Source organism: Erinaceus europaeus, chromosome 9, assembly GCF_950295315.1.
Source record: "Erinaceus europaeus chromosome 9, mEriEur2.1, whole genome shotgun sequence".
NCBI lineage: Eukaryota > Metazoa > Chordata > Mammalia > Eulipotyphla > Erinaceidae > Erinaceus > Erinaceus europaeus.
The window spans coordinates 126,458,588-126,485,212 of NC_080170.1; the positions used below are offsets into that span (position 1 = coordinate 126,458,588).

The window sequence follows — 26,625 nt, forward strand, 5'->3', positions numbered from 1 at the left end:
AATCGTCCCTCTTTGTCCCAATTTTCTCCCAATCAAGAAAAACCGTAGCCTGGTCAAAACTTCCTAGTCATGGAACAAAAATAGCAGAAACTTAATTAAGCCAGCTCAGTGGAGCACACTCCGCCACGGAATCAGACGCTCTATTTTTCGTGGCACCGGGGACCTCACGGGAGGTGGGTATCCGCGGGCTCGACCCGCTCACACCGGCTTTCCACAGGGGACGTCTGTGGCCACAGCAGGCGTGTAAGTGACGGCAGAGGAGCAGAGCACCAGTCTCTGCGGGACAAACACCACCTCGCAAGACAGCCCGTGTGCGCTCTCTCCCGCCGCCACTCCAGAGGCCTCTCCTGTCGCAGGCCGCTTCCCAGAGCCCTCCCATGCTCACAAGCCCAGCAGCTCTGGACTGCGGCTGGCCCCCACCTCCAGGCCGCAGGGCCGCTCCTGAGCCCACCAGAGCTTCCACGCCCCAGGCCCTGGCTGCGACCTCACCCGGCACCACAGAGGGAATCCCCGGAGGCGTCCTTGCCTCCGGAACAAAATGTTCCCCAGTTCCACGGAGACGGAGGACAGGCAGGCGGGTGTGCTGCTCCTGCATTTCAGCAAACCCAGCGGGCTAGGAATGTCACCAGCCGGGTAGATCCTTTTCGCTAACCGAACTGTCCGCAGTCCGAACTGGAGGTGGAATATGGCCAATCCACCTCATCCTCTGGTCTTATAACTTATGCGGCGACCGACATTTGCATTTTGTTCTTGTAGCTGATTGATGCACCTTGTAACCAATCAAAATATATCTTTTCCAAAACCACCCTGTAACCAATCAACGCCCAGCTTGAAGCGTAGATAGCGGCTTTCTAAACAGACGAGTAGTCTGCCTTGGACTGGCGGCAGACCCTGGATTCCACCAGGGTAATAAAGCATCCCTGCAGCCTCCGCGTGGTCTCAGCTACGCCTGGAGCTGTGACACCCTTGGGCAGTGGCCTCAGAGCTGTGGCACTCCAGCTGCTCCAGAACAACTCCTCCACCCACGACCTTCGCAGCAGACACCTGGGTCTCACACAGCCCACGGAAGGCACCTCCAGGACCTCGAAACTCCGTGTCCACAGCAGGTGGACGCAGGCCGGCAGTGCCGCCAGGACCCGCAGGCTGCTCAGCGAGCCCCTCCGCCCAGTCCACAGGTGCCTGGTCTCGGGGTCAAGAGGCCGCCCGCGGCTCAATGACAGGTGTTCTGAGGTGCGAACAGGCCACCCGGCCTAGCCCAACACTGGAGGACGTGCTCTGTTCTCCACAGTCACAGAAAGCAGGTACAGGGCAAGCCTGCACCTCTGGGCCGATGGGTGCCAACAACGTGAGCACCCACGGGGGCCTGTGCCCTCCAGACTGGAAGAAGCCCCCCAACTCGGCAGGTGCGCAGGGTGTGGGGACCGCTCCAAGAGTAACCAGTGGGGAGTGCGGATGACCAGGGGCAGCTGTCTCCAGACCGAAGGTGGGGAGTGAGGAGGGGGAGGGGAGGGGGAGGAGGGGCAGGTGCGTCCCGGAGGGGGAGGGGGAGACGGGGCAGGTGCGTCCCGGAGGGGGAGGGGGAGGAGGGGCAGGTGTGTCCCGGAGGGGGAGGGGGAGGAGGGGCAGGTGCGTCCCGGAGGGGGAGGCGGAGACGGGGCAGGTGCGTCCCGGAGGGGGAGGGGGAGACGGGGCAGGTGTGTCCCGGAGGGGGAGGGGGAGACGGGGCAGGTGCGTCCCGGAGGGGGAGGGGGAGACGGGGCAGGTGCGTCCCGGAGGGGGAGGGGGAGACGGGGCAGGTGCGTCCCGGAGGGGGAGGGGGAGACGGGGCAGGTGCGTCCCGGAGGGGGAGGGGGAGACGGGGCAGGTGCGTCCCGGAGGGGGAGGGGGAGACGGGGCAGGTGCGTCCCGGAGGGGGAGGGGGAGGAGGGGCAGGTGCGTCCCGGAGGGGGAGGCGGAGACGGGGCAGGTGCGTCCCGGAGGGGGAGGGGGAGACGGGGCAGGTGCGTCCCGGAGGGGGAGGGGGAGGAGGGGCAGGTGTGTCCCGGAGGGGGAGGGGGAGGAGGGGCAGGTGCGTCCCGGAGGGGGAGGGGGAGACGGGGCAGGTGCGTCCCGGAGGGGGAGGGGGAGGGGGAGACGGGGCAGGTGCGTCCCGGAGGGGGGGGGGGAGACGGGGCAGGTGCGTCCCGGAGGGGGAGGGGGAGACGGGGCAGGTGCGTCCCGGAGGGGGAGGGGGAGGGGGAGACGGGGCAGGTGCGTCCGGGAGGGGAGGAGCAGGGGGAGCAGTGGCACTTGCCCCCAGGTCGGCCCCGCGCCCCGCGCCCCGCGCCTCACTCTCCGCAGGGCCGCCGGGGAGACGCAGAGGGACCGCAGGCCCCGCCCCGGCCACGCCCCCGACCACCGGGCCACGCCCCCACGCAGCTGGGCCCCCGCCGCAGGCCGCGTCGAGTCCCACTCGCTGATTGGCTGCACCGGCGTAGGGGGCGGGCCCGCGGAGAGCGGCGGATTCAAGATGGCGGCGCCGAGCGCCCCCCCCCCAGCCGCAGGTCGAGCCTGAGGCGGGTCGTGGGCCCCCGAAGGGCAGAGAGCGCAGCGCCAAGCTGACAGCGCGCGGGGCCGGGGGTGCCGTTACCTTCGCCCTCCCGGCCTCCACCTTCCGACGCCGCTGCTCGTCCTCGTCCATGTCCGCGGGCGCCGCCTTCCTGTCCTCCCGCCCTCCCCCGCGCGCCCCGTCAACTGTCACGCATTTGCGCGCCCCGCCCCCGCCCTCGACCAATCAGGAGGCCGCGGCCAAGCCTGCGCGCACGCGCGCTGCTGCCGTCCCGCTCGGCCCGCCGCCCTTCCACAGGTGCGACCGCACTTCCGCCCCTCCGAGGCGGACCAATGAGGAGAGCGCAGGGACGTCTCCTGGCGCTCGGTTTTAAAGGAAGCGCGCGGTCCAATGAGGCGCGCCCCAGCCCGGACCAATGAGGGGCGGCACCAGGCTCTCTCTGCCCAGTGGGCGGGTCCGCCCAATAGGAACTGGCGGCCGCGCGCCCCGCCCCCCGCCCCCCGCCCCGCCCTTTGACCTCTGCTCGGAGCCGCCGCGTTTGGCCGATGCGCTGGACGGGCCTAGCGCGTGTGCGCTTCCCGGACGCCGACCTCAGGACGCCCCGGTGCCTCCCTGTGGGGACGCCCCCACCCGACCCCGTGACCCCGCCGTGCCCCCCACATGCCACGTGACCCCGCCGTGCCCCCACCCGACCCCGTGACCCCGCCGTGCCCCCACCCGACCCCGTGACCCCGCCGTGCCCCCCACATGCCACGTGACCCCGCCGTGCCCCCCACATGCCACGTGACCCCGCCGTGCCCCCACCCGACCCCGTGACCCCGCCGTGCCCCCACCCGACCCCGTGCCCCCGCCGTGCCCCCCACATGCCACGTGACCCCGCCGTGCCCCCCACCCGACCCCGTGACCCCGTGGGGCCCCCACTGGCGGCTGACACCCGGTCCCAGCTGGTTCCACAGCCAGGCCCTGGAGCCTGACAGAGCCCCTCCCAGTCAGTTCCTTCCTGGCTTTAAAGTGACTTCAAAACTAGCGGGTTGAGCGCACATGGCGCGAAAACCGGCGAGAGGATCCCGGTTCGAGCCCCGGCTCCCCACCTGCAGGGAGTCGCTTCCCAGGCGGTGAGGCAGGTCTGCGGGTGTCTGTCTGTCTCTCCCCCGCTGTCTCCGCTCCTCTCTCCATGTCTCTCTGTCCTGTCCAACAACAATAACTACACCAAGGGCGACAAAAGGGCATATGGACACTAGAGAGAGAGAGAGAGCTGGCCACCCCCCCGTCCCCTATCCTTAGCCGAAGCCTGATAAATGGAAGTCAGGCCTCTATGTCAGCTGGTTCCTGTTGTTGTCAATAAATACTGGGTTTGGGGAACAAGCAAACAAGCAAGCAAACAAGGGGACCCTCACATCCTAGCTTCTCCATCCCTCTGCACACCTACCTTGTTTGAGGAAATGAAGCCTACCAGCCGGGGAGGTGGCTCGGTGGAGGAACGTCCAGGTCCAGCCCCTGGTTGTGCACAGAAATAGCCAGCTGGGCCCAGGTGGTCGGCCACCAGGACACAGGTTCAAGCCCCCCTGTCCCACCTAGGAGACGCTTCACGAGCAGTGGACCAGGGCTGCTGGTGTCTCATCCCTCTCTCCCCGTCTCGCCCCATCTCAATCAAAGCATAGGAGGAGGAGGAGGAGGAGGAGAAAGACCAAAGAGAACATGGCTGCCGGCCTAGCTGTGAACTACAGCCCCCACCTTGCGGCCCGTCTGCTCCGGCCACTGTCCTGATCAGTGGGCAGGCCTGAGCACACAGGACTTGAAGAGGCAGGCGCACCCTTCTGGAGGATGCTGCAAGGCCGGCCCCTCCTTCACACGCTTGGAACAGGCCGATCGCCAGCAGCCCAGTGCTAGGGGTCTGGGCCCAGCCCCTGGGTGGACTCCCTTCTGGGCAGCCCATCACTCTTCCCAGTAGCTTTGTGCCCTCTGGGTGCCTCTGGGGCAGGCCACCACGCCCTTCCCCCGGAGCCCTGAGTGGGTGACTGACTAGCCCCTTGGTAACTCCTTCTCCCAGTCCCCCTCCCAGTATGGCCTTCCTTCCTTCCTGTCTAGCGGGGCTGGCGGGCGCGCATGGTACTTGGGGGTGACGGGCACCCTGCAGTGCCCACTCTGCCTCCCAGCCCAGCCAGCCCGCCCCCCCACACACACACACACACTGGCTGTTTCCAGGCAACCTGCATGGGGCCCAACTCAGCAGAGCCTGGCAACCTGAGGCCGTCTGGATCCCGCCTAGAGACCAGCCCAGCGTCCTCCGCACTCGGGAGCCGTGCCAAGGCCTCCGCCACCACCGCACTCCCAGAGCCTTGCTGAGCCCAGCCGAGGACAGCCCGCCGTGCCCCCTGCAGGGATGCTGGACCCCGCCGTGGCTGATGAGATGACCCGGCTGAGCCTGAGGCTCCTGGAGAAGGTGATTCAGACACGTGTCCCTGTCCCTTGTCCTTGACACCTCTGGCAGACTGCCTGCTTCCCAAGCAAGCTGTCCCTGGCTCCAGGCTGGCAGGGTCCGTCCTGCTCTTATCTGTGGCAATGGGGGCGGGGGGGCTCAGGCAGCACAGTCTGCTGAGCAGCCCCCAGACTGCGCCATTGTTTCATTCTTTTTAACATATATTTATTTATTGCCTTTTGTTGCCCTTGTTTTTTATTGTTGTAGTTATTATCCTTGCTATTGATGTCATCGTTGTTGGACAGGACAGAGAGAAATGGAGAGAGGAGGGGAAGACAGAGAGGGGGAGAGAAAGACACCTGCAGACCTGCTTCACCGCCTGTGAAGCGACAACTCCCCTGCAGGTGGGGAGCCGGCGGCTCGAACCGGGATCCTTACGCCGGTCCTTGTGCTTTGCGCCACCTGCGCTTAACCCGCCGCGATACTGCCTGACTCCTGTTTCATTTTTTTAAAACTATTATCTTAATTTACTTATTGGATAGACAGCCAGAAATCAGGAGGGAAGGGGAGATAGGAAGAGAGGGGAGCTCGGTGCTGGCGCACCAGGTTAAGTGCACACAGTACTAAGGACAGGGACTGCGCAAAGATCCTGGTTTGAGCCCTCAGCTCCCCACCTGCAGGGGGAATGCTTCACAAGCTGTGAAGCAGGCCTGCAGTTGTCTCCTTTTCTCTCTCCCTATTTCCCCTTCCTCCCTTTTTTTCTGTCCTACCCAATAAAATGGAAATGGGCGGCCTTCTTAGTACAGTAGACAGTGCATCCGTCTCATGATCTGAAAAAATGGCCACCAGGAGTGGTGAATTCGTAGTGCAGGCACTGAGCCCAGGACAACCCTGGAGGAGAGACAGACAGACAGACAGACGGACAGACAGTGGTGAATTCGTAGTGCAGGCACTGAGCCCAGGACAACCCTGGAGGAGAGACAGACAGACAGACAGACAGACGGACAGACAGTGGTGAATTCGTAGTGCAGGCACTGAGCCCAGGACAACCCTGGAAGAGAGAGAGAGACAGACAGACAGACAGACAGACGGACCTGTAGCGCTGCTGCACCACTCGCAAAGCTTTCCTCCTACAAGTGGGGACCAGGGGCTTGAACCCTGGTCCTTGAGCATTTGAACATGTGCACTGAACCGAGTGTGTCACCACCTGGCCCCTATACTGAGGATCCACTGTTTCATTCTGTTCTTTACTCTGGCGGGAGGGCAGAGCGAGAGGAGAGAGAGGCTTCACAGCACCGTTCCACCACTCCCCCCCACTCCCCCAGCTGGTGCCTGGGCTCAAACTCAGGGCTTCCAGCACAGCAGAGCAAGCTCTTCACCGGGTGAGCCATCGCCTCTCCTCTCTTTCCTTGTGCTTATGTGTGACAGGTAGTGGGGTGTCCCGGCAGCACCAACACCCAGGACCGAGTGTGTCAGGCTGAGTGCTGGCCTCAGTGCTGCGGGGCCGGCAGCTTCCTGTCCCAACAGCACAGCGGGTGCCCTGCACACGGCACTGGGTGGCCCCCAGCCCACAAAGCCATAGGAGAGCCCGGACCCTGCCCCTGCCCCAGAGTTGGGGTTGCACCCTGAGCAGACGGGTGGGGTCCCACAGCTCTGACGCCAGCACTCCACTCCCCACACCTCTGTGGGAACCAGCGTCTCGAACTCAGTCACCCACCAGGCCGCCGCGGCCCCTCAAGTCTCTCTTCCTCACAGAAACTGGAGCAGGAGCGTGAGAGTGTGGACAGGGACCCCGAGGAGCCCCACCTGATGCCAGGTGGGTGGGAACCCCTCATCTGGTACACACAGGTCTGCCGGTAGCCTCTCACTGAACCTTCAGTCCCCTCATGGGAAGCGTGTCAGCACCCTGGCCTTCTCAAGCACAGCACGCAGACAAGGTGGAGGTACCCTTGGCGCCCTCACTATGCTGCCTGGGGTACCATCTCCTCAGTGTCCGGCTCAGCAGATGTCCCTGTGCGCCCACCAGCCGTAGGCATGGGGGCCCGGCTTGGAAGCCAGGTTTGAGGACACCCGTGCAGGCAGGCCGGCAGGGCAGTCATGTGCCCTGGACTGGGTAGCTAGGGGGTCCCAGAGCCTGGGCCCACACCCAAGTCAATCCAGCAAGTAGGGGGGATGAATCGGGTGCGGGGACAGGCTGCCATGCCCGAGAAAGGGGGGCCCACAGTCCTTCCAAGTCTTCTCCTGAGCAGGGCCCTGGAATTGCCTAGAGCCCACCATGTGAGCCCCCAGCCCACTCCAGTCCAGAATTGTCACGCGAGCCCTGTGGCACCTCATCTGTCTCGACTTCCTGCAGCCAGCAGCGGGGGTGGGGGCTTCACCCCTGACACGACGCCCACTCTCGCCTTGAGGCCCCATGCCTCCATCAGGGCCCAAGCTCTAGCCCTTCTCCTCTGGGGAGGGGGCCCTGCCGCAGACCCAGCCCCAGGTCCCAAGGATCTGATGGACACCCCCCTGCAGGCCTGGAGGCCCCAGGCACCAAGGAGGAGGAGGCCCTGCGGGGAGCCCGGCGGAGGAGGCAGCTACTGCAGAGGCTCTGGGTAGGCTGGAACTCGGGGAGCCCCAGGGCAGAGGCCAGGGTGGCCCTGGGCCCAGGCAGAGGGACACCTGCTGCCCCTCACCCCTGCCTGTGCAGGGCCCCTGAGGGGGGACAACTCGGACCCTCTGGTGGAGCCCCTGCATGTCAGACTTGCCATGGGCAGGACCCCGCCCCAGAGAGGACCCAGGCTGCCAGGGTCTGTCCAGTCCTGCTCTGCACAGGGTCTTGGCAGCCAGCTATGGCTCTGGCTCATAGGCAGTGGCAGACAAGGAACTGTCATGACTCGATCACATTTTTGTGTGTGTGTGTGTGTGTGTGTGTGTGTGTGTGTGTGTGCCTCCGAAGTTATCGCTGGGGGCTCAGTGCCTGCAGTATGAATTCAGTGCTCCTGGAGGCCATTTTTTCCCTTTTGTTGTTAATTTAATAGTAGTTATTATTGTTGTTATTGATATTGTCATTGTTGGATAGGACAGAGAGAAATAGGGGAAGACAGAGAGGGGGAGAGAAAGACAGACATCTGCAGACCTACTTCACCGCCTGTGAAGCGACTCCCCTGCAGGTGGGGAGCCGGGGGCTCAAACGGAGATCCTTCCGCTGGTGCCTGCGCTTCTCGCCACGTGTGCTTAGCCCGCTGCGCTACCGCCCGACTCCCTGCCCTTGTTGTTTATCATCATTGTTACTGCTGTCATTATTGTTGGATAGGACAGAGAGAAATGGAGAGAGGAGAGGAAGACAAAGAGGGGGGATAGAAAGACAGACACCTGCAGACCTGCTTCACCGCCTGGGAAGCGACTCCCCTGCAGGTGGGGAGCTGGGGGCTTGAACTGGGAAACTTGTGCTGGTCCTTGTGCTTTGCACCACCTGCGTTTAACCTGCTGCACTACCGCCCGACTCCTGACCCGATCACATTTTAAAGCTTCATTCGTGGGAGAGACAGCCAGAGCCTCGCTTGGCACATGTGACGTGGGGATCAGGCCTCATGTTTGCAAGTCTGGTGTTCTCGCCACTGTACCACCTCAAGCTGTGCTGCTCTTAGGGGACATGAGAGGGTCACAGGCTCCATGTGGGGCCCTGGGTTCCAGGGCAGGATGGGAGGAGAGTCCAGGGGCCACACAGAACCCTCCTGCACCGCAACCTGCACCCATGCCAGTGGCCCCAGGCCCTTTGGCGGCTGTTGGGTGCAGTCTCTGCCTGGCCTTACAGGACCAGCACCTCCTGGAGGAGCTTGCTGCAGCCCAAGCCCGGGTCCGGGTCCAGAGAGCAGCGTGGCCCCTAGAGCTGCCCTCTGAGGGCATCTACTCCACGCCCCCCACCCTGCAGGCCCTGGAGACCCCGAGGGTCTTCCATCACTCGGTGAGTCTCCTAGCAGAGAGCCAAGCAGAGTGGCGGGGTGGGGGGTGGGCAGCCCACTGGGGCAGGACCCTCAGGAACTTCACATCCCCTCCCAGGCCCTGTTCCCAAGGCTCTCACAGGGGTCAGAGTCAGCATTCATGAGGACAAGGACATGCTCAGGCCATGACATGGCCTGTCAGGACAGTAGCCAGACTCCAACATCTAAAGCTTCTCTTGGGTGGGTGGATAGTGGGTGGATACCTGGATGGGTGGCTAGATGGGTGTAGATTGACGGATAGGTGGATGACAGCTGGGTGGGTGGATAGATGGTGGATGAACAACTGGGCGGGCTCAGGGCTGGGTGGTGGTGCACCTGGTTGAGGGCACGTTAGAATGCCCAAGGGCCCAGGCTCAAGTCCCCAGTCCCCCACCTGCAGGGGAAAAGCTTTGTGAGTGGAGCAGGGCTGCAGGTGTCTCTCCGTCTCTATCTCCTCTTCCCTCTCGATTCCTGGTGGTCTATTCAATAAATAAATAAAAATAAATAACGGGGAGGGCAGGTCTGGGACTATCTAGTAGACTAGGTCAATGGCAGTGTAGACAAATGGGTAGGTGAGTAGACAGACAGATGATGGATGGGTGGATGGATAGTGGATGGTGCTATGTGTGGATGATGGTTGGGTGGGTGAATAAATGAAGCTGGATGATGGTTGGGTGGGTATGCACATGGGAGGGGCAGGACAGATGGGCTTGTTGGGATCAGTAGGTGGACATGGATGGGTGGGCGCTAGGACACGCTGAGGGCACACCAGGTGAGGGACATTCTCTGGCCCCCAGGTGCCCCCGGCTCCCACTACCATCATTCAGCAGCTGCCCCAGCAGCCCCTCATTGCACAGCTGCCTCCCCCCCAGGCCTTCCCCACCCCCAGGCCGGGAAGTATCAAGGAAGGTAAGTCCCCGTGTAGCCACCTCTTCTGGAAGGAAGCCCTTTGCGTGGTCGGGCCTTGCTTCCTCTGGTGCTGCCCATGGAACCGCAGGGTGAGAACCCGTATCCGTGGAGAGAAGCCAGGCTCTCTTTCCCTTGGGCAAAGATAGAGCGGGTTGTGAGGGGCTGCTCGGACACAGGCCTGTGAGTATTTGTGTGTGGGAGGCCCAGACTGCAGTGTGTGCTCTCTGCCGGGTCAGAGGAGGGTCCCTGCCCTGAGCATCTGGGGCTTCAGGGCCTGTCTCTCCCGTCTGCCTGTCCGGGCCGAGGGCCACCCAGAGAGCCTGGGGCAATTGCTCTGGAGTCCCTCATCACCTCTGCAAGGGCCTCTTTTCAAACGGGGCCACAAGGGGCTCTGAGAAGGACGTAGATTCCCCTTGAGGCCGCCACACAGCCTCGGTGCCCTGAGCAGTTTCTCGCAAGGCTGGCTGGACACACGGCCTGTGAGTGGATGGCACTGGCCTGCAGGCCTGAGGTCCTGTGTTTGACCCCCAGCACCTTACACACAGAGCAACATTGTGGTTCTCTTGCCAACAAGTGCATATAGGGAAGGGGAGACAGCTCAGCAGGTAGGGCACCCACATGTGGCCTAGGTCTGAGGCTGGACACGAGGGGGCCTATGGTGCTGGAGGAGGGTCCTGAGCTGTGCTGTCTGCATCAGAGCGGCTGGGGCTGGAGGACCATTCGGTGTGAGGCTCCCGCTCCACACACATTCAGACACATGCAGCCCTGACACGGTCGACACGTGTGACCATGTCAGCACAGAATGCCTGTCCCCAGTGTGGTAGGGGCAGCTGTGTCCTGGAATGAGACTTGGCATTTGGGTGCACGGCTGACCCCCACCTGTGCAGGGGTGTGGGGGCTCCGTGTGGAGGTGTGACGCTGACTGACACCCTGCCCGTCCCGCACAGACATGGTGGAGCTGATGCTGATGCAGACGGTACAGTTGCACCAGGTCCTCATGCACAGTCTGACACTCAGGGCCCTGCCACCGGGAGTCTCCTGGCTGCAGACACAGGTAGGCTGAGGGTCGGGGTGCAGGAACCCTCTCCTGGCAGTGGGCATGGTGTGGAGTTATCAGTGTCTCCCAGGGTGGAAACTGCCTTTCTCTGTTTGGGCCCCATCTTTCTGCCAGGCACCTGGGGGCTGACCCCTGGGTCAGGAGCCTGGCTGGGTAGTGTGGCACCCGCCCTGCCGCCGACTGTGTGCAGGACTCTCTACAGGCTGCTGCTGGGTGTGCTCGGGGCACAGAGAATCCCCGGTCTGCTGTGCACCACCACCACCACTACGCACCCCCAGCCCCGATGCAACCCAGTCCATTCGGCTGCTCCCCATGGCCCCCCGTGCTCCCAGTTAGCACCGGCCTCCTGCCCGCTGTGCACCACTTGGCTGGGCCTTCTGCAGCCACACTGAGTCAGTAAGTTCTGGGTCTGGGGTCCCAAGGACAGTCACCCTACCTTGCTGAGGCCAGTGCAGGCCCTCAGGTGGAGCAAGGACCCCTTTGAACCTCCCGGGGGAGTTCCCTGTGGTCTGGTGAGTGGTCCTGGGGTGCCCAGTATCAGCAGGGCCCCGTGGGCACCCATCTGTCTGGCAGTGCCACCCCCAGTCCAGTCACTCTGTCCTCCAGGCCAGCTGACAATATCATGCCTACACAGAACCCTGGCCTGTGAGCCTGCAGTGGGAGTGAGCTGGGTGAGCAGGGCCCACACCCCAGGGTGTGTACAGGGTCCTAGGTGGGTCTCTGAGGGTCAAGGGCTCAGGCCTGGGAGAAAGGCAGGAGAGCTTTGGCATCAGGGAGCAGCTCCTAGAGCGGGTACTGGGATGGGCTCCCTCTGCAGCCTGGGTGAGGTGCCGGCTCCTCCTGTGTGTGTGTGGGTGGGTGGGGGGGCTCGGTACCTTCTGGCTGGGGGTTCTCACAAGGTCCCTCTATTCCAGATGGGAGTCCAGTCCCCTTGCCGTCTAATGGCTTCAGCATGCCCTCACTGCCACTCTGCAGTGAACTTGTACCTTGAGCTCCTCAGGAGCAGGAAGCTGCTGCCCTTCACCCAGCGCCCCACGGATGTGGGGGATGAGGATGCCTAGGGGACTTCGCCCCATGCTGGGGGTGTGGGCATCATCTCCCAAGTGCGGACTGTGCCCTGGTGCCCGAGGATGGGGGCTGGCTACGGCACACCATTAAAAGTCTGACAATCGCTTGGTGCCTGTATTACCTCCCTCCCCTTGTAACTGGACAGAGACAGAGAAATGGGGGTGGGGGGAAGAGAGACACCTGTTGCACTGCCCCACAGCTTGTGAAGCTCCCCCACTGTAGCTACACCAGGGGTTGAACCTGGGCCTCGTGCACAATAACATACTCCCTCCTTTTTAAAAAAAAATACTTTTATTTTTCCCTTTTGTTGCCCTTGTTGTTTTTCCTCCTCCCTCTCTCTCTTTTTTAAAAGGTTTTGATCAACAAGAAGAATAAAGAACCAGACATTACTCTGGTACATGTGCTGCTGGGGATTGAACTCAGGACCTCAGGCTTGAGAGTCCAGTGCTTTATCAACTGTGCCAACTCTGGTTTGGCTGTTCTCCTTGGTCTCATTTCTCAACACTGTTATTAACTAAGCAGAGGGAAGGCCCCTGGAGGAGTTGGCAGTCTCAGGGACTAAACACACAGTCCTCTGCATCCTTGAGGGTTCAGCTCTGGAAGGGCCTGTGGCAGGCAGGGTGGGGCCACCTGAGATGGGGTCCAGCCAACATGGGGGCAGCACAGGCCTTGCAGGGAGGTGGGCTCTGGAGGTGTGGGGTCTGCATCTGGGCTGTGGCTATGGCTGTGGCCATGACTTGGGGTGGTGACAAGAATATTGGTGCGGTCTAGTCTGGTTCAGTTCTGACACAACCCCAAGTCCCTGATGCCTGAGTGAGGGTGAGGGTCATGCTGGTGACTTACAGCCACCTGTTCATGGTCAGGAGGTGATGGGAGAGTAGCCCTGCTAGCTGAGGCCCTACAGTGATTAGAGGCTGGGGTACACAGGTCATCCCTGAGCCCACCAAGATACCAGCCAGGCAGGGCGGGAGAGGGTGATGGGGTCCAGATATAGGAACGTTGGCCCAAGGTGGGGTCAGGGGGCATTTCATTCAGGGATTTCCCCAGAATTGTGACACCAAACCCCTGCCTCCTTAAATAAAGAAAGCAATGTCAGTAACAGAAAGAGCTCAGGAAGGACAACCTGACCTTGTGTGATGGCTGAATGACTCTGTTGTTCACCATGCTGATCAGGGACCACACATGGTGATACTGCCTAGGGCAAGGGTGACCACGGTGGTCTGGGACATGCCATGGTGATACCGCCTGGCTTTCCTCCTGCTGAGTGTCAGCAGCTTTGCAAAAGCTGATGTTTCAGATTTGGAGGACACGGTGGCAGGAACCTGGCAGGCGGCAGTCAGAACTGGCACAGTCCAGGCTGTAGGTTGGTGAGGGGTAAGAGGAGGCTGTACTCCTGGAGCCCTGCCCTGCCCATGCCACCAGAGGCCACAGGTGAGACAGGAACAAGTGGTCCACCCAGGGACATGGCCACTGCTGACTCAGTTTCATGCTCCCCCCACCACAGGCCAGAGGGAAGACTCCAGTCATGGTGCTGGAGGGCAGGGGTGGGGGCCCCAAATGGTGGGTTACAGGGACAGAGACACCTCTCACAAGCAGGAGGGGATGTAGAAGCTCCAAGTCACTGTCCCCAAAGCAGACTTCCTTTACTCACAACATGCCAAGAAACTAGCTGCTGAGCAAAGGAGTGAATGGGAATCTCTCTTGTTCATCAAGGACAGTCTCTACTCCAGGACTCAGTCCCATATGGAGCATGTCAGGGGCCAGCATGGGGAACCCCTGGTCCCTAGGCATCTCCATCTCTGCGTCCCTGTGTCTGGAAGGTCCTCAAGTGTCCTTTGAGAAGAGGCCTCTGCTCAGGGGCTGCAGCTGGGTCCCCAAGTGCTGGTTCAGCTCCTCCAGAACCTGCTTCTCCTTGTGGAACATCTGGGAGAAAGGAATGAAGACCTGTCTGCAGCGCAGGGGAAGGACATCATTGCATGCCCCTCTCACCCCACTGGCCAGACATGGCCTAAAAGTCACAGCTGCAAGGCCTCTCTCACACTGACCTCGCTGGGCAACTGTGCCAGAGAGAACAGGGCACAGGTCATTGGAACAGGACAGGTCAACTGCATCAAGGAACTTTTTTCTAAGTGAAAAAAAATTGAGGGGTTCACCCAGTAGAATATGTGTCTTGCCCTGTACAATGCCCTGGTTCAAGTCCTACCCAACACCATATGGGATCACCTTTAAGAATACCAGGGGAGCTACATGTGTGGTGGACCAATGCTGTGGTGCCTTGCTCTCTTTGTCCTCACTGGGCCCCACCCCCCATTATGTAGAATGTGTGAAGGCTGCTTGGCTGTGGCACTACACATGTACAAGGTACCAAGATCATTCTCTAGTGGTGCAAAAACACAATAAAGCAAAAACATAAGAAAAATTACGAGGGACACAGAGGAGACAGAAGCAAAGCATTGCTCTAGCATATATGGTGCTAGGGATTAAATGCAAGACCTCATGCTTGAGAATCTAATGTTTTGTCACTGTGCTACCTACCTCTAAGGCCGTGAAAAGAAAAAAGTATGACATTCAGTAGACCTGTTTCATTACAGATGTACCTTGAGTTTGTTAAACACATGTATGAACAGATGCTGGCCAGTCTGTGCACACACACTCATGACACTGACCCTCACAGTGAATGCCTACACCCTCCAGGGAGCTCCCACCACTGGTCTCCATGAGATGCTTGCCCATCCTAAAGTCTGCTTCCAAAGGACTAACTAGTGTCCTCACAGTGTTCTTGCAAGATTTGTTGACTGGAACACACTGGGCTGTTAGAGGTTTGGTGGAGTTCAGCTCTGCCAGCAACAGCACTCAGGGAAGCCAGTATTTAAGACAAACATTATGAGCCTCTTATGAATTAAATTTTTTTATATATATTTATTCCCTTTTGTTGTCCTTGTTTTATTGTTGTAGTTATTATTGATGTCATTGTTGTTGGATAGGACAGAGAGAATTGGAGAAAGGAGGGGAAGACAGAGAGGGTGAGAGAAAGACAGACACCTGCAGACCTGCTTCACCGCCTGTGAAGCGACTCCCCTGCAGGTGGGGAGCCGGGAGCTCGAACTGGGATCCTTACGGCGGTCCTTGCGCTTTGTGCCAAATGTGCTACCACCCGACTCCCCCTCATGAATTTTTTAAGTAGAGCACACATTTCTAACATTATTTAATTTACTATTCTCTCTCTCTCTCCCTTTCTCTCTCTCTCTTGCTACCAGGGCTTTGCTTGGGATTTATATCTGTGCGATTTCACCACCACCACCAGGGGGCACATTTTTCTTTTTCTTTCCAGATAGAGGGTGAGAAACAGAGAAAGGAGAGACACCATGGCACTACTCAACTGTTTAGGGGGCTGGAGCCTAGGTCACTGTGTGTGATACAGTGTGTGCTCAATGGGTGATCTATCTCCTGACTCTCATGCAGTTTTCACTTTCAAGGAGTAAATTGGGTGGCTTTGGTTTTGGGGAGGGGGTCTGTGTATCTCTGCACAAATGGGGACGGGACGGAAGAGCTTATACCTTCTGCCACTCGGCCTCCGTGCTGTGTGTGAAGCCCAGCAAGTGACACAGTCCGTGGGTGGCCGTCACCTGAAAGACAAGTGGAATGAATGGTGAGCTGTCTCCACCTAGGGACAAGTCACTGTCCTGGGGGGGAGGGGTTGGTGTCAGCACCTCAAAGTCCAGAAGACCCAGGGCCTCAGTCCCCTCCATCTCAAGTGGGGAGAATCCATCTACTTCATCTGGTAAGTATGGGGTACCAACCAGGCTGGCACAGTGCTCAACTAGACACACACGGCTTCTCAGAATACTTGATCCTTAAGTGAGGCAAGGCCTGGCCACTGCGCACGCTGGCACTGCAGATGAAGCTTGTTCAGCAGATCTGAGTCAGGAAAGCGGCCTCCAGAGGGGAAAGCTAGGCAAGGCTGCTGTGGGCCCCATCCTTTCCCCCTTACCCACCATGGCCACCAGGCAGTTATCTCTGTGCCACAGTGAAGGAGGGTCCCCCAGTTAGTTGCTCTGTTCTGCAAGGGACAAAGGTGTGGCCTCTGGGGCATTTATTTATTTACTTATTTTACCAGAGCCCTGCTCAGCTTTGGCTAATGGTGGTCCTGGGGAGTGAATTTAGGACCTCAGAGCCTCAGGCAGGAGAGCCCCTTTGCAGAATCATTATGTTATCTCCCCAGCCCGGTTTTTGAATTTTTCTTTTTTTAACCAAAGCCCTGCTCAGACCTGGCTCGTGGGTGTGTGGGGAACTGAACCTGGTATCTGGAGCCTCAGGGTGAGTCTCTTTGCATAACCATTCTGCTACCTCCCCGCCCACCTCCAGGCCTTTCCAGGCTGAAGGGCTGATGGAGGCCACGCAGACCCGATGCACTCACGGTCAGCACGTCGTAGTAGTCCTCGTGCTCCTCACACTGCTGGGAGATGAGCTCCACACCCAGGATGATGTCCCCCAGGTTGTAGTCATCGGGGAAGGTGGGCTGCGGCAGCTCTCCTGCCTTCAGGTTCTGCGAACAGACAGACTTAGAGGGGCTGCAGACAGACTGACCCCAAGGCAGGGAAGCACCTCCGCTGGTCTGGGGCTGTACGGCTGTGGGGCTGCAGGGCCAAGGGAGCTAGGCTGCGGCGTCGCTGCTGGCTGGCACCCTCGCCCGCCCTCCCACAGCAGCCCAGGAGGCTCCATGCTCAGGGCCACACCACCCACGCCCAGAATTCCCCGGCCCTGCAGCCCCGGTCACAGCAGGGCCGCTCCGGGCCGAAAGGAGGCTGAGGCAGGAGACCAAGCACACCTCATGGAAGGGAAAGGCGAGCACGTCGGTCGGGGCGTCCCGCTGCCGGAACACTCGGTTGAGGCGCCTCATGGCCGCATCGTCGGCGCACACCACAGCCAGGTCGAAGCGCTCCACGCCCATGACGGCCCGGAGCGCCTGCAGCCGGCGGCGCAGGGGGGCACGGCGCAGCGGGACCGCACGCTGCAGGTTCCGGAGCAGCAGGCTCATGGCGCCGGGCCCTGAGTTCGGTCCTCACGAGGACGGTCGGCCACGCCGACAGGAACTGCGACTGGCAGAGGCTGCACTGGGCCCGCCCTGTGTGAGGGTGAGCAGGCCCAGGGGTGAGGGCTGAGGGGCCCGATGGCTGAGGGGCTGCCGGGTGAGGGCTGAGGGGCTGCCGGGTGAGGGGCTGAGGGGCTGCCGGGTGAGGGCTGAGGGGCTGCCGGGTGAGGGCTGAGGGGCTGCCGGGTGAGGGGCTGAGGGGCTGCCGGGTGAGGGCTGAGGGGCTGCCGGGTGAGGGCTGAGGGGCCCGATGGCTGAGGGGCCCGATGGCTGAGGGGCTGCCGGGTGAGGGCTGAGGGGCTGCCGGGTGAGGGCTGAGGGGCCCGATGGCTGAGGGGCTGCCGGTTGAGGGCTGAGGGTGTGAGGGGCTGAGGGGTATGGCGGAGGGGCTGTAGGCTTGAGGGCTGAGGGCTGAGGGGTGTGATGCCGGCGGCTGATGTAATGAGGGGCTGAGGAGCTGAGGGATGTGTTGCTGAGGGCCTGTACCGAGGGCTGAGGGGTCAGGGCTGAGGGGCAGAGGGCAGAGGGCAGAGGGCCTGAGGCCTAACGGTCAGTGCCGAGGGCTGAAGGGGGAAGTACCAGGCTGAGTTGCCGGTCGCCGAGGGCCCGGCTCGGGGGTTGAGAGGCTCCGGCGCTGGACTCGACCCCCTGGCGCCGCGCACCCGCCGTGCTGAGCGCGAAGCTCCCCTGAGGCGACCGCCTCGCGCGGCGCCTTGTGACGAGCGGAACCCGCGCGCTGCGTCCTTGGCGGTGGGGCTGTCGCCGCGGACGGACCGGAAGTCTGCCGCCGGAAGTTGGTCCGCCGCGTTCTCCGTCCGGCTTCCGGGCTGCGGTCGGATCCTGCGCGGCCTGGGCGGCGGGTGCAGGTGGCGGCTGGGGCGGGTGGCGCGGGGCGCTGCGGTCGACTCGGACCCGGGGCCGGGGGCGGTGCGGGCAGGGTCTCGCGGGGGTCCCGGCTCGGCGCCGGGGCGGGAGGCTGCTCGGACCCGGGGCCGCGGCCTCGCCTGTGTGTGCCGCACCCCCACCGATGCTTTTATTGTTATTTCCTGGTATCTTACTGCAGAGATACAGAGACACTGAGAGGAGACGCACCAGGGGAGAGACCGGCGCTGAGGGGAGAGACAGACGCTGAGGGGAGAGACAGAGACGCTGAGGGGAGAGACCGGCGCTGAGGGGAGAGACAGACGCTGAGGGGAGAGACAGGCGCTGAGGGGAGAGACAGAGACGCTGAGGGGAGAGACAGACGCTGAGGGGAGAGACGCGCTGAGGGGAGAGACAGACGCTGAGGGGAGAGACAGACGCTGAGGGGAGAGACAGACGCTGAGGGGAGAGACAGACGCTGAGGGGAGAGACAGACGCTGAGGGGAGAGACAGAGACGCTGAGAGGAGAGACAGGCGCTGAGGGGAGAGACAGAGACGCTGAGGGGAGAGACAGGCGCTGAGGGGAGAGACAGACGCTGAGGGGAGAGACACGCTGAGGGGAGAGACAGAGACGCTGAGGGGAGAGACAGGCGCTGAGGGGAGAGACCAGCGCTGAGGGGAGAGACAGGCGCTGAGGGGAGAGACAGGCGCTGAGGGGAGAGACAGAGACGCTGAGGGGAGAGACAGAGACGCTGAGGGGAGAGACAGGCGCTGAGGGGAGAGACAGGCGCTGAGGGGAGAGACAGGCGCTGAGGGGAGAGACAGAGACGCTGAGGGGAGAGACAGGCGCTGAGGGGAGAGACAGGCGCTGAGGGGAGAGACAGGCGCTGAGGGGAGAGACAGGCGCTGAGGGGAGAGACAGAGGCGCTGAGGGGAGAGACAGGCGCTGAGGGGAGAGACAGAGACGCTGAGGGGAGAGACAGGCGCTGAGGGGAGAGACAGGCGCTGAGGGGAGAGACAGACGCTGAGGGGAGAGACAGGCGCTGAGGGGAGAGACAGAGACGCTGAGGGGAGAGACGCGCTGAGGGGAGAGACAGGCGCTGAGGGGAGAGACAGAGACGCTGAGGGGAGAGACAGGCGCTGAGGGGAGAGACAGGCGCTGAGGGGAGAGACAGGCGATGAGGGGAGAGATGCGCTGAGGGGAGAGACAGAGACGCTGAGGGGAGAGACAGAGACGCTGAGGGGAGAGACAGAGACGCTGAGGGGAGAGACAGACGCTGAGGGGAGAGACAGAGACGCTGAGGGGAGAGACAGACGCTGAGGGGAGAGACAGACGCTGAGGGGAGAGACAGAGACGCTGAGGGGAGAGACAGAGACGCTGAGGGGAGAGACAGGCGCTGATGGGAGAGACAGACGCTGAGGGGAGAGACAGAGACGCTGAGGGGAGAGACAGGCGCTGAGGGGAGAGACAGACGCTGAGGGGAGAGACAGGCGCTGAGGGGAGAGACAGGCGCTGAGGGGAGAGACAGGCGCTGAGGGGAGAGACAGGCGCTGAGGGGAGAGACAGGCGCTGAGGGGAGAGACAGGCGCTGAGGGGAGAGACAGGCGCTGAGGGGAGAGACAGGCGCTGAGGGGAGAGACAGGCGCTGAGGGGAGAGACAGACGCTGAGGGGAGAGACAGGCGCTGAGGGGAGAGACAGGCGCTGAGGGGAGAGACAGGCGCTGAGGGGAGAGACAGAGACGCTGAGGGGAGAGACAGAGACGCTGAGGGGAGAGACAGGCGCTGAGGGGAGAGACCGGCGCTGAGGGGAGAGACAGGCGCTGAGGGGAGAGACAGGCGCTGAGGGGAGAGACAGAGACGCTGAGGGGAGAGACAGAGACGCTGAGGGGAGAGACAGGCGCTGAGGGGAGAGACAGAGACGCTGAGGGGAGAGACAGACGCTGAGGGGAGAGACAGGCGCTGAGGGGAGAGACAGGCGCTGAGGGGAGAGACAGGCGCTGAGGGGAGAGACAGAGACGCTGAGGGGAGAGACAGGCGCTGAGGGGAGAGACAGGCGCTGAGGGGAGAGACAGGCGCTGAGGGGAGAGACAGACGCTGAGGGGAGAGACAGGCGCTGAGGGGAGAGACAGGCGCTGAGGGGAGAGACACTCTGAGGGGAGAGACAGACGCTGAGGGGAGAGACTGGCGCTGAGGGGAGAGACAGGCGCTGAGGGGAGAGACAGGCGCTGAGGGGAGAGACAGGCGCTGAGGGGAGAGACAGACGCTGAGGGGAGAGACGCGCTGAGGGGAGAGACAGGCGCTGAGGGGAGAGACAGAAACGCTGAGGGGAGAGACAGAAACGCTGAGGGGAGAGACAGGCGCTGAGGGGAGAGACAGGCGCTGAGGGGAGAGACAGACGCTGAGGGGAGAGACAGACGCTGAGGGGAGAGACAGAGACGCTGAGGGGAGAGACAGAGACGCTGAGGGGAGAGACAGAGACGCTGAGGGGAGAGACAGGCGCTGAGGGGAGAGACAGGCGCTGAGGGGAGAGACAGAGACGCTGAGGGGAGAGACAGACGCTGAGGGGAGAGACAGACGCTGAGGGGAGAGACAGGCGCTGAGGGGAGAGACAGGCGCTGAGGGGAGAGACAGGCGCTGAGGGGAGAGACAGGCGCTGAGGGGAGAGACAGGCGCTGAGGGGAGAGACAGGCGCTGAGGGGAGAGACAGAGACACTGAGGGGAGAGACAGGCGCTGAGGGGAGAGACAGGCGCTGAGGGGAGAGACAGACGCTGAGGGGAGAGACAGAGACGCTGAGGGGTGAGACAGACGCTGAGGGGAGAGACAGACGCTGAGGGGAGAGACAGAGACGCTGAGGTGAGAGACAGAGACGCTGAGGGGAGAGACAGACGCTGAGGGGAGAGACAGACGCTGAGGGGAGAGACATGCGCTGAGGGGAGAGACAGACGCTGAGGGGAGAGACAGAGACGCTGAGGGGAGAGACAGAGACGCTGAGGGGAGAGACAGGCGCTGAGGGGAGAGACAGACGCTGAGGGGAGAGACAGGCGCTGAGGGGAGAGACAGGCGCTGAGGGGAGAGACAGGCGCTGAGGGGAGAGACAGGCGCTGAGGGGAGAGACAGAGACGCTGAGGGGAGAGACAGGCGCTGAGGGGAGAGACAGGCGCTGAGGGGAGAGACAGGCGCTGAGGGGAGAGACAGGCGCTGAGGGGAGAGACAGAGACGCTGAGGGGAGAGACAGACGCTGAGGGGAGAGACAGGCGCTGAGGGGAGAGACAGAGACGCTGAGGGGAGAGACAGGCGCTGAGGGGAGAGACAGAGACGCTGAGGGGAGAGACAGGCGCTGAGGGGAGAGACAGGCGCTGAGGGGAGAGACAGACGCTGAGGGGAGAGACGCGCTGAGGGGAGAGACAGAGACGCTGAGGGGAGAGACAGACGCTGAGGGGAGAGACAGGCGCTGAGGGGAGAGACAGGCGCTGAGGGGAGAGACAGGCGCTGAGGGGAGAGACAGGCGCTGAGGGGTGAGACAGGCGCTGAGGGGAGAGACAGAGACGCTGAGGGGAGAGACAGGCGCTGAGGGGAGAGACAGGCGCTGAGGGGAGAGACAGAAACGCTGAGGGGAGAGACAGACGCTGAGGGGAGAGACAGACGCTGAGGGTAGAGACAGGCGCTGAGGGGAGAGACAGGCGCTGAGGGGAGAGACAGTCGCTGAGGGGAGAGACAGAGACGCTGAGGGGAGAGACAGGCGCTGAGGGGAGAGACAGGCGCTGAGGGGAGAGACAGGCGCTGAGGGGAGAGACAGGCGCTGAGGGGAGAGACAGGCGCTGAGGGGAGAGACAGAGACGCTGAGGGGAGAGACAGGCGCTGAGGGGAGAGACAGACGCTGAGGGGAGAGACAGAGACGCTGAGGGGAGAGACAGGCGCTGAGGGGAGAGACAGGCGCTGAGGGGAGAGACAGGCGCTGAGGGGAGAGACAGAGACGCTGAGGGGAGAGACAGGCGCTGAGGGGAGAGACAGACGCTGAGGGGAGAGACAGGCGCTGAGGGGAGAGACAGGCGCTGAGGGGAGAGACAGAGACGCTGAGGGGAGAGACAGGCGCTGAGGGGAGAGACAGAGACGCTGAGGGGAGAGACAGGCGCTGAGGGGAGAGACAGGCGCTGAGGGGAGAGACAGGCGATGAGGGGAGAGACGCGCTGAGGGGAGAGACAGAGACGCTGAGGGGAGAGACAGAGACGCTGAGGGGAGAGACAGAGACGCTGAGGGGAGACAGACGCTGAGGGGAGAGACAGACGCTGAGGGGAGAGACAGACGCTGAGGGGAGAGACAGACGCTGAGGGGAGAGACAGGCGCTGAGGGGAGAGACAGAGACGCTGAGGGGAGAGACGCGCTGAGGGGAGAGACAGAGACGCTGAGGGGAGAGACGCGCTGAGGGGAGAGACAGACGCTGAGGGGAGAGACAGGCGCTGAGGGGAGAGACAGGCGCTGAGGGGAGAGACAGGCGCTGAGGGGAGAGACAGAGACGCTGAGGGGAGAGACAGAGACGCTGAGGGGAGAGACAGAGACGCTGAGGGGAGAGACAGGCGCTGAGGGGAGAGACAGGCGCTGAGGGGAGAGACAGGCGCTGAGGGGAGAGACAGGCGCTGAGGGGAGAGACAGAGACGCTGAGGGGAGAGACAGGCGCTGAGGGGAGAGACAGGCGCTGAGGGGAGAGACAGGCGCTGAGGGGAGAGACAGACGCTGAGGGGAGAGACGCGCTGAGGGGAGAGACAGACGCTGAGGGGAGAGACAGAGACGCTGAGGGGAGAGACAGGCGCTGAGGGGAGAGACAGGCGCTGAGGGGAGAGACAGAGACGCTGAGGGGAGAGACAGGCGCTGAGGGGAGAGACAGGCGCTGAGGGGAGAGACAGAAACGCTGAGGGGAGAGACACGCTGAGGGGAGAGACAGACGCTGAGGGTAGAGACAGGCGCTGAGGGTAGAGACAGGCGCTGAGGGGAGAGACAGGCGCTGAGGGGAGAGACAGGCGCTGAGGGGAGAGACAGAGACGCTGAGGGGAGAGACAGAGACGCTGAGGGGAGAGACAGGCGCTGAGGGGAGAGACCGGCGCTTAGGGGAGAGACAGGCGCTGAGGGGAGAGACAGGCGCTGAGGGGAGAGACAGGCGCTGAGGGGAGAGACAGGCGCTGAGGGGAGAGACAGAGGCGCTGAGGGGAGAGACAGAGACGCTGAGGGGAGAGACAGAGACGCTGAGGGGAGAGACAGACGCTGAGGGGAGAGACAGACGCTGAGGGGAGAGACAGACGCTGAGGGGAGAGACAGAGACGCTGAGGGGAGAGACAGGCGCTGAGGGGAGAGACAGGCGCTGAGGGGAGAGACAGGCGCTGAGGGGAGAGACAGGCGCTGAGGGGAGAGACAGGCGCTGAGGGGAGAGACAGGCGCTGAGGGGTGAGACAGGCGCTGAGGGGAGAGACAGGCGCTGAGGGGAGAGAGAGAAACGCTGAGGGGAGAGACAGGCGCTGAGGGGAGAGACAGGCGCTGAGGGGAGAGACAGACGCTGAGTTGAGAGACAGGCGCTGAGGGGAGAGACAGGCGCTGAGGGGAGAGACAGGCGCTGAGGGGAGAGACAGAGACGCTGAGGGGAGAGACAGAGACGCTGAGGGGAGAGACAGGCGCTGAGGGGAGAGACCGGCGCTGAGGGGAGAGACCGGCGCTGAGGGGAGAGACAGAGACGCTGAGGGGAGAGACAGAGACGCTGAGGGGAGAGACAGGCGCTGAGGGGAGAGACAGAGACGCTGAGGGGAGAGACAGGCGCTGAGGGGAGAGACAGGCGCTGAGGGGAGAGACAGAGACCCTGAGGGGAGAGACAGGCGCTGAGGGGAGAGACAGGCGCTGAGGGGAGAGACAGACGCTGAGGGGAGAGACAGACGCTGAGGGGAGAGACAGGCGCTGAGGGGAGAGACAGAGACGCTGAGGGGAGAGACAGGCGCTGAGGGGAGAGACAGGCGCTGAGGGGAGAGACAGGCGCTGAGGGGAGAGACAGGCGCTGAGGGGAGAGACAGGCGCTGAGGGGAGAGACGCGCTGAGGGGAGAGACAGGCGCTGAGGGGAGAGACAGAAACGCTGAGTGAGAGACAGAAACGCTGAGGGCAGAGACAGACGCTGAGGGGAGAGACAGACGCTGAGGGGAGAGACAGGCGCTGAGGGGAGAGACAGGCGCTGAGGGGAGAGACAGGCGCTGAGGGGAGAGACAGGCGCTGAGGGGAGAGACAGGCGCTGAGGGGAGAGACAGAGACGCTGATGGGAGAGACAGAGACGCTGAGGGGAGAGACCGGCGCTGAGGGGCGAGACCGGCGCTGAGGGGAGAGACCGGCGCTGAGGGGAGAGACGGGCGCTGAGGGGAGAGACAGAGACGCTGAGGGGAGAGACAGAGACGCTGAGGGGAGAGACAGGCGCTGAGGGGAGAGACAGGCGCTGAGGGGAGAGACAGGCGATGAGGGGAGAGACGCGCTGAGGGGAGAGACAGAGACGCTGAGGGGAGAGACAGAGACGCTGAGGGGAGAGACAGAGACGCTGAGGGGAGACAGACGCTGAGGGGAGAGACAGACGCTGAGGGGAGAGACAGACGCTGAGGGGAGAGACAGACGCTGAGGGGAGAGACAGGCGCTGAGGGGAGAGACAGAGACGCTGAGGGGAGAGACGCGCTGAGGGGAGAGACAGAGACGCTGAGGGGAGAGACGCGCTGAGGGGAGAGACAGACGCTGAGGGGAGAGACAGGCGCTGAGGGGAGAGACAGGCGCTGAGGGGAGAGACAGGCGCTGAGGGGAGAGACAGAGACGCTGAGGGGAGAGACAGAGACGCTGAGGGGAGAGACAGAGACGCTGAGGGGAGAGACAGGCGCTGAGGGGAGAGACAGGCGCTGAGGGGAGAGACAGGCGCTGAGGGGAGAGACAGGCGCTGAGGGGAGAGACAGAGACGCTGAGGGGAGAGACAGGCGCTGAGGGGAGAGACAGGCGCTGAGGGGAGAGACAGGCGCTGAGGGGAGAGACAGACGCTGAGGGGAGAGACGCGCTGAGGGGAGAGACAGACGCTGAGGGGAGAGACAGAGACGCTGAGGGGAGAGACAGGCGCTGAGGGGAGAGACAGGCGCTGAGGGGAGAGACAGAGACGCTGAGGGGAGAGACAGGCGCTGAGGGGAGAGACAGGCGCTGAGGGGAGAGACAGAAACGCTGAGGGGAGAGACACGCTGAGGGGAGAGACAGACGCTGAGGGTAGAGACAGGCGCTGAGGGTAGAGACAGGCGCTGAGGGGAGAGACAGGCGCTGAGGGGAGAGACAGGCGCTGAGGGGAGAGACAGAGACGCTGAGGGGAGAGACAGAGACGCTGAGGGGAGAGACAGGCGCTGAGGGGAGAGACCGGCGCTTAGGGGAGAGACAGGCGCTGAGGGGAGAGACAGGCGCTGAGGGGAGAGACAGGCGCTGAGGGGAGAGACAGGCGCTGAGGGGAGAGACAGAGGCGCTGAGGGGAGAGACAGAGACGCTGAGGGGAGAGACAGAGACGCTGAGGGGAGAGACAGACGCTGAGGGGAGAGACAGACGCTGAGGGGAGAGACAGACGCTGAGGGGAGAGACAGAGACGCTGAGGGGAGAGACAGGCGCTGAGGGGAGAGACAGGCGCTGAGGGGAGAGACAGGCGCTGAGGGGAGAGACAGGCGCTGAGGGGAGAGACAGGCGCTGAGGGGAGAGACAGGCGCTGAGGGGTGAGACAGGCGCTGAGGGGAGAGACAGGCGCTGAGGGGAGAGAGAGAAACGCTGAGGGGAGAGACAGACGCTGAGGGGAGAGACAGACGCTGAGTTGAGAGACAGGCGCTGAGGGGAGAGACAGGCGCTGAGGGGAGAGACAGAGACGCTGAGGGGAGAGACAGAGACGCTGAGGGGAGAGACAGGCGCTGAGGGGAGAGACCGGCGCTGAGGGGAGAGACCGGCGCTGAGGGGAGAGACAGAGACGCTGAGGGGAGAGACAGAGACGCTGAGGGGAGAGACAGGCGCTGAGGGGAGAGACAGAGACGCTGAGGGGAGAGACAGGCGCTGAGGGGAGAGACAGGCGCTGAGGGGAGAGACAGAGACCCTGAGGGGAGAGACAGGCGCTGAGGGGAGAGACAGGCGCTGAGGGGAGAGACAGACGCTGAGGGGAGAGACAGACGCTGAGGGGAGAGACAGGCGCTGAGGGGAGAGACAGAGACGCTGAGGGGAGAGACAGGCGCTGAGGGGAGAGACAGGCGCTGAGGGGAGAGACAGGCGCTGAGGGGAGAGACAGGCGCTGAGGGGAGAGACAGGCGCTGAGGGGAGAGACGCGCTGAGGGGAGAGACAGGCGCTGAGGGGAGAGACAGAAACGCTGAGTGAGAGACAGAAACGCTGAGGGCAGAGACAGACGCTGAGGGGAGAGACAGACGCTGAGGGGAGAGACAGGCGCTGAGGGGAGAGACAGGCGCTGAGGGGAGAGACAGGCGCTGAGGGGAGAGACAGGCGCTGAGGGGAGAGACAGGCGCTGAGGGGAGAGACAGAGACGCTGATGGGAGAGACAGAGACGCTGAGGGGAGAGACCGGCGCTGAGGGGCGAGACCGGCGCTGAGGGGAGAGACCGGCGCTGAGGGGAGAGACGGGCGCTGAGGGGAGAGACGGGCGCTGAGGGGAGAGACAGAGACGCTGAGGGGAGA

At 62.7% G+C, this 26,625-nt stretch overlaps 4 protein-coding genes across 21 annotated transcripts in view; 2 read left to right on the forward strand and 2 right to left on the reverse strand.

Moving 5' to 3' along the window:
* Positions 1–26,625, reverse strand: part of PCNT (pericentrin) — a 105,264-nt gene that overhangs the window by 73,789 nt on the left and 4,850 nt on the right. For 12 of the 13 annotated variants that reach the window (XM_060198842.1, XM_060198849.1, XM_060198843.1 and 9 more), the window contains exon 1: positions 2,630–2,742. The exons of the other annotated variant lie outside the window; for it this stretch is intronic. In XM_060198842.1, the coding sequence (XP_060054825.1) occupies positions 2,630–2,680 (51 nt within the window). In that variant the 5' untranslated portion in view covers positions 2,681–2,742. Of the gene's footprint in view, positions 1–2,629; positions 2,743–26,625 lie in introns of those variants that run through there. 13 annotated transcript variants of the gene reach the window in all.
* C9H21orf58 (chromosome 9 C21orf58 homolog) lies at positions 4,621–12,069 on the forward strand. Of its 3 annotated transcripts, none has more exons than XM_060198866.1 (9): positions 4,621–4,991; positions 6,723–6,783; positions 7,485–7,564; positions 8,767–8,916; positions 9,730–9,841; positions 10,789–10,895; positions 11,089–11,294; positions 11,505–11,569; positions 11,813–12,069. In XM_060198866.1, exons 1-8 carry the CDS (start codon positions 4,932–4,934, stop codon positions 11,545–11,547), a joined length of 819 nt encoding a protein of 272 aa, XP_060054849.1. In that variant the 5' UTR covers positions 4,621–4,931; the 3' UTR covers positions 11,548–11,569; positions 11,813–12,069. The 3 variants fall into 3 exon arrangements, with proteins under 3 accessions (XP_060054849.1, XP_016050184.2, XP_060054850.1); XM_016194698.2 differs by having other exon boundaries at positions 4,622–4,991; positions 11,101–11,294; XM_060198867.1 differs by having other exon boundaries at positions 4,623–4,991; positions 6,619–6,783.
* YBEY (ybeY metalloendoribonuclease) lies at positions 13,585–17,111 on the reverse strand. Of its 2 annotated transcripts, XR_001601825.2 has the most exons (5): positions 16,795–17,111; positions 16,384–16,512; positions 15,524–15,592; positions 14,012–14,091; positions 13,585–13,889 (listed from the first exon to the last, which is right to left on the reverse strand). XR_001601825.2 is itself a non-coding variant. In XM_007537923.3 (4 exons), the coding sequence occupies exons 1-4, from the start codon at positions 17,002–17,004 to the stop codon at positions 13,791–13,793; spliced, it is 507 nt and encodes a 168-aa protein (XP_007537985.1). In that variant the 5' UTR covers positions 17,005–17,111; the 3' UTR covers positions 13,585–13,790. The 2 variants fall into 2 exon arrangements, 1 of the variants encoding a protein (XP_007537985.1); XM_007537923.3 differs by lacking the exon at positions 14,012–14,091.
* Positions 17,829–26,625, forward strand: part of MCM3AP (minichromosome maintenance complex component 3 associated protein) — a 68,501-nt gene continuing 59,704 nt past the window's right edge. For 2 of the 3 annotated variants that reach the window (XR_009551722.1, XM_060198854.1), the window contains exon 1: positions 17,846–17,924. The gene's annotated coding sequence lies outside the window, so the exon portion shown is untranslated. Of the gene's footprint in view, positions 17,925–26,625 lie in introns of all 3 variants that reach the window. The other variant, XM_060198856.1, reaches the window with a different exon arrangement.

Coding starts and splice junctions, on each gene's coding strand:
- C9H21orf58 (XM_060198866.1), top strand. CDS start 4,932: ATGCTGGACCCCGCCGTGGCTGATGAGATGACCCGGCTGAGCCTGAGG. Junction 8,917..9,729: donor CGAGGGTCTTCCATCACTCG/GTGAGTCTCCTA, acceptor TCTGGCCCCCAG/GTGCCCCCGGCTCCCACTAC. Junction 11,295..11,504: donor TCTGCAGCCACACTGAGTCA/GTAAGTTCTGGG, acceptor TCTGTCCTCCAG/GCCAGCTGACAATATCATGC.
- YBEY (XM_007537923.3), bottom strand. CDS start 17,004: ATGAGCCTGCTGCTCCGGAACCTGCAGCGTGCGGTCCCGCTGCGCCGT. Junction 15,593..16,383: donor ACTACTACGACGTGCTGACC/GTGAGTGCATCG, acceptor CTTGTCTTTCAG/GTGACGGCCACCCACGGACT. Junction 13,890..15,523: donor CGGAGGCCGAGTGGCAGAAG/GTATAAGCTCTT, acceptor CCTTTCTCCCAG/ATGTTCCACAAGGAGAAGCA.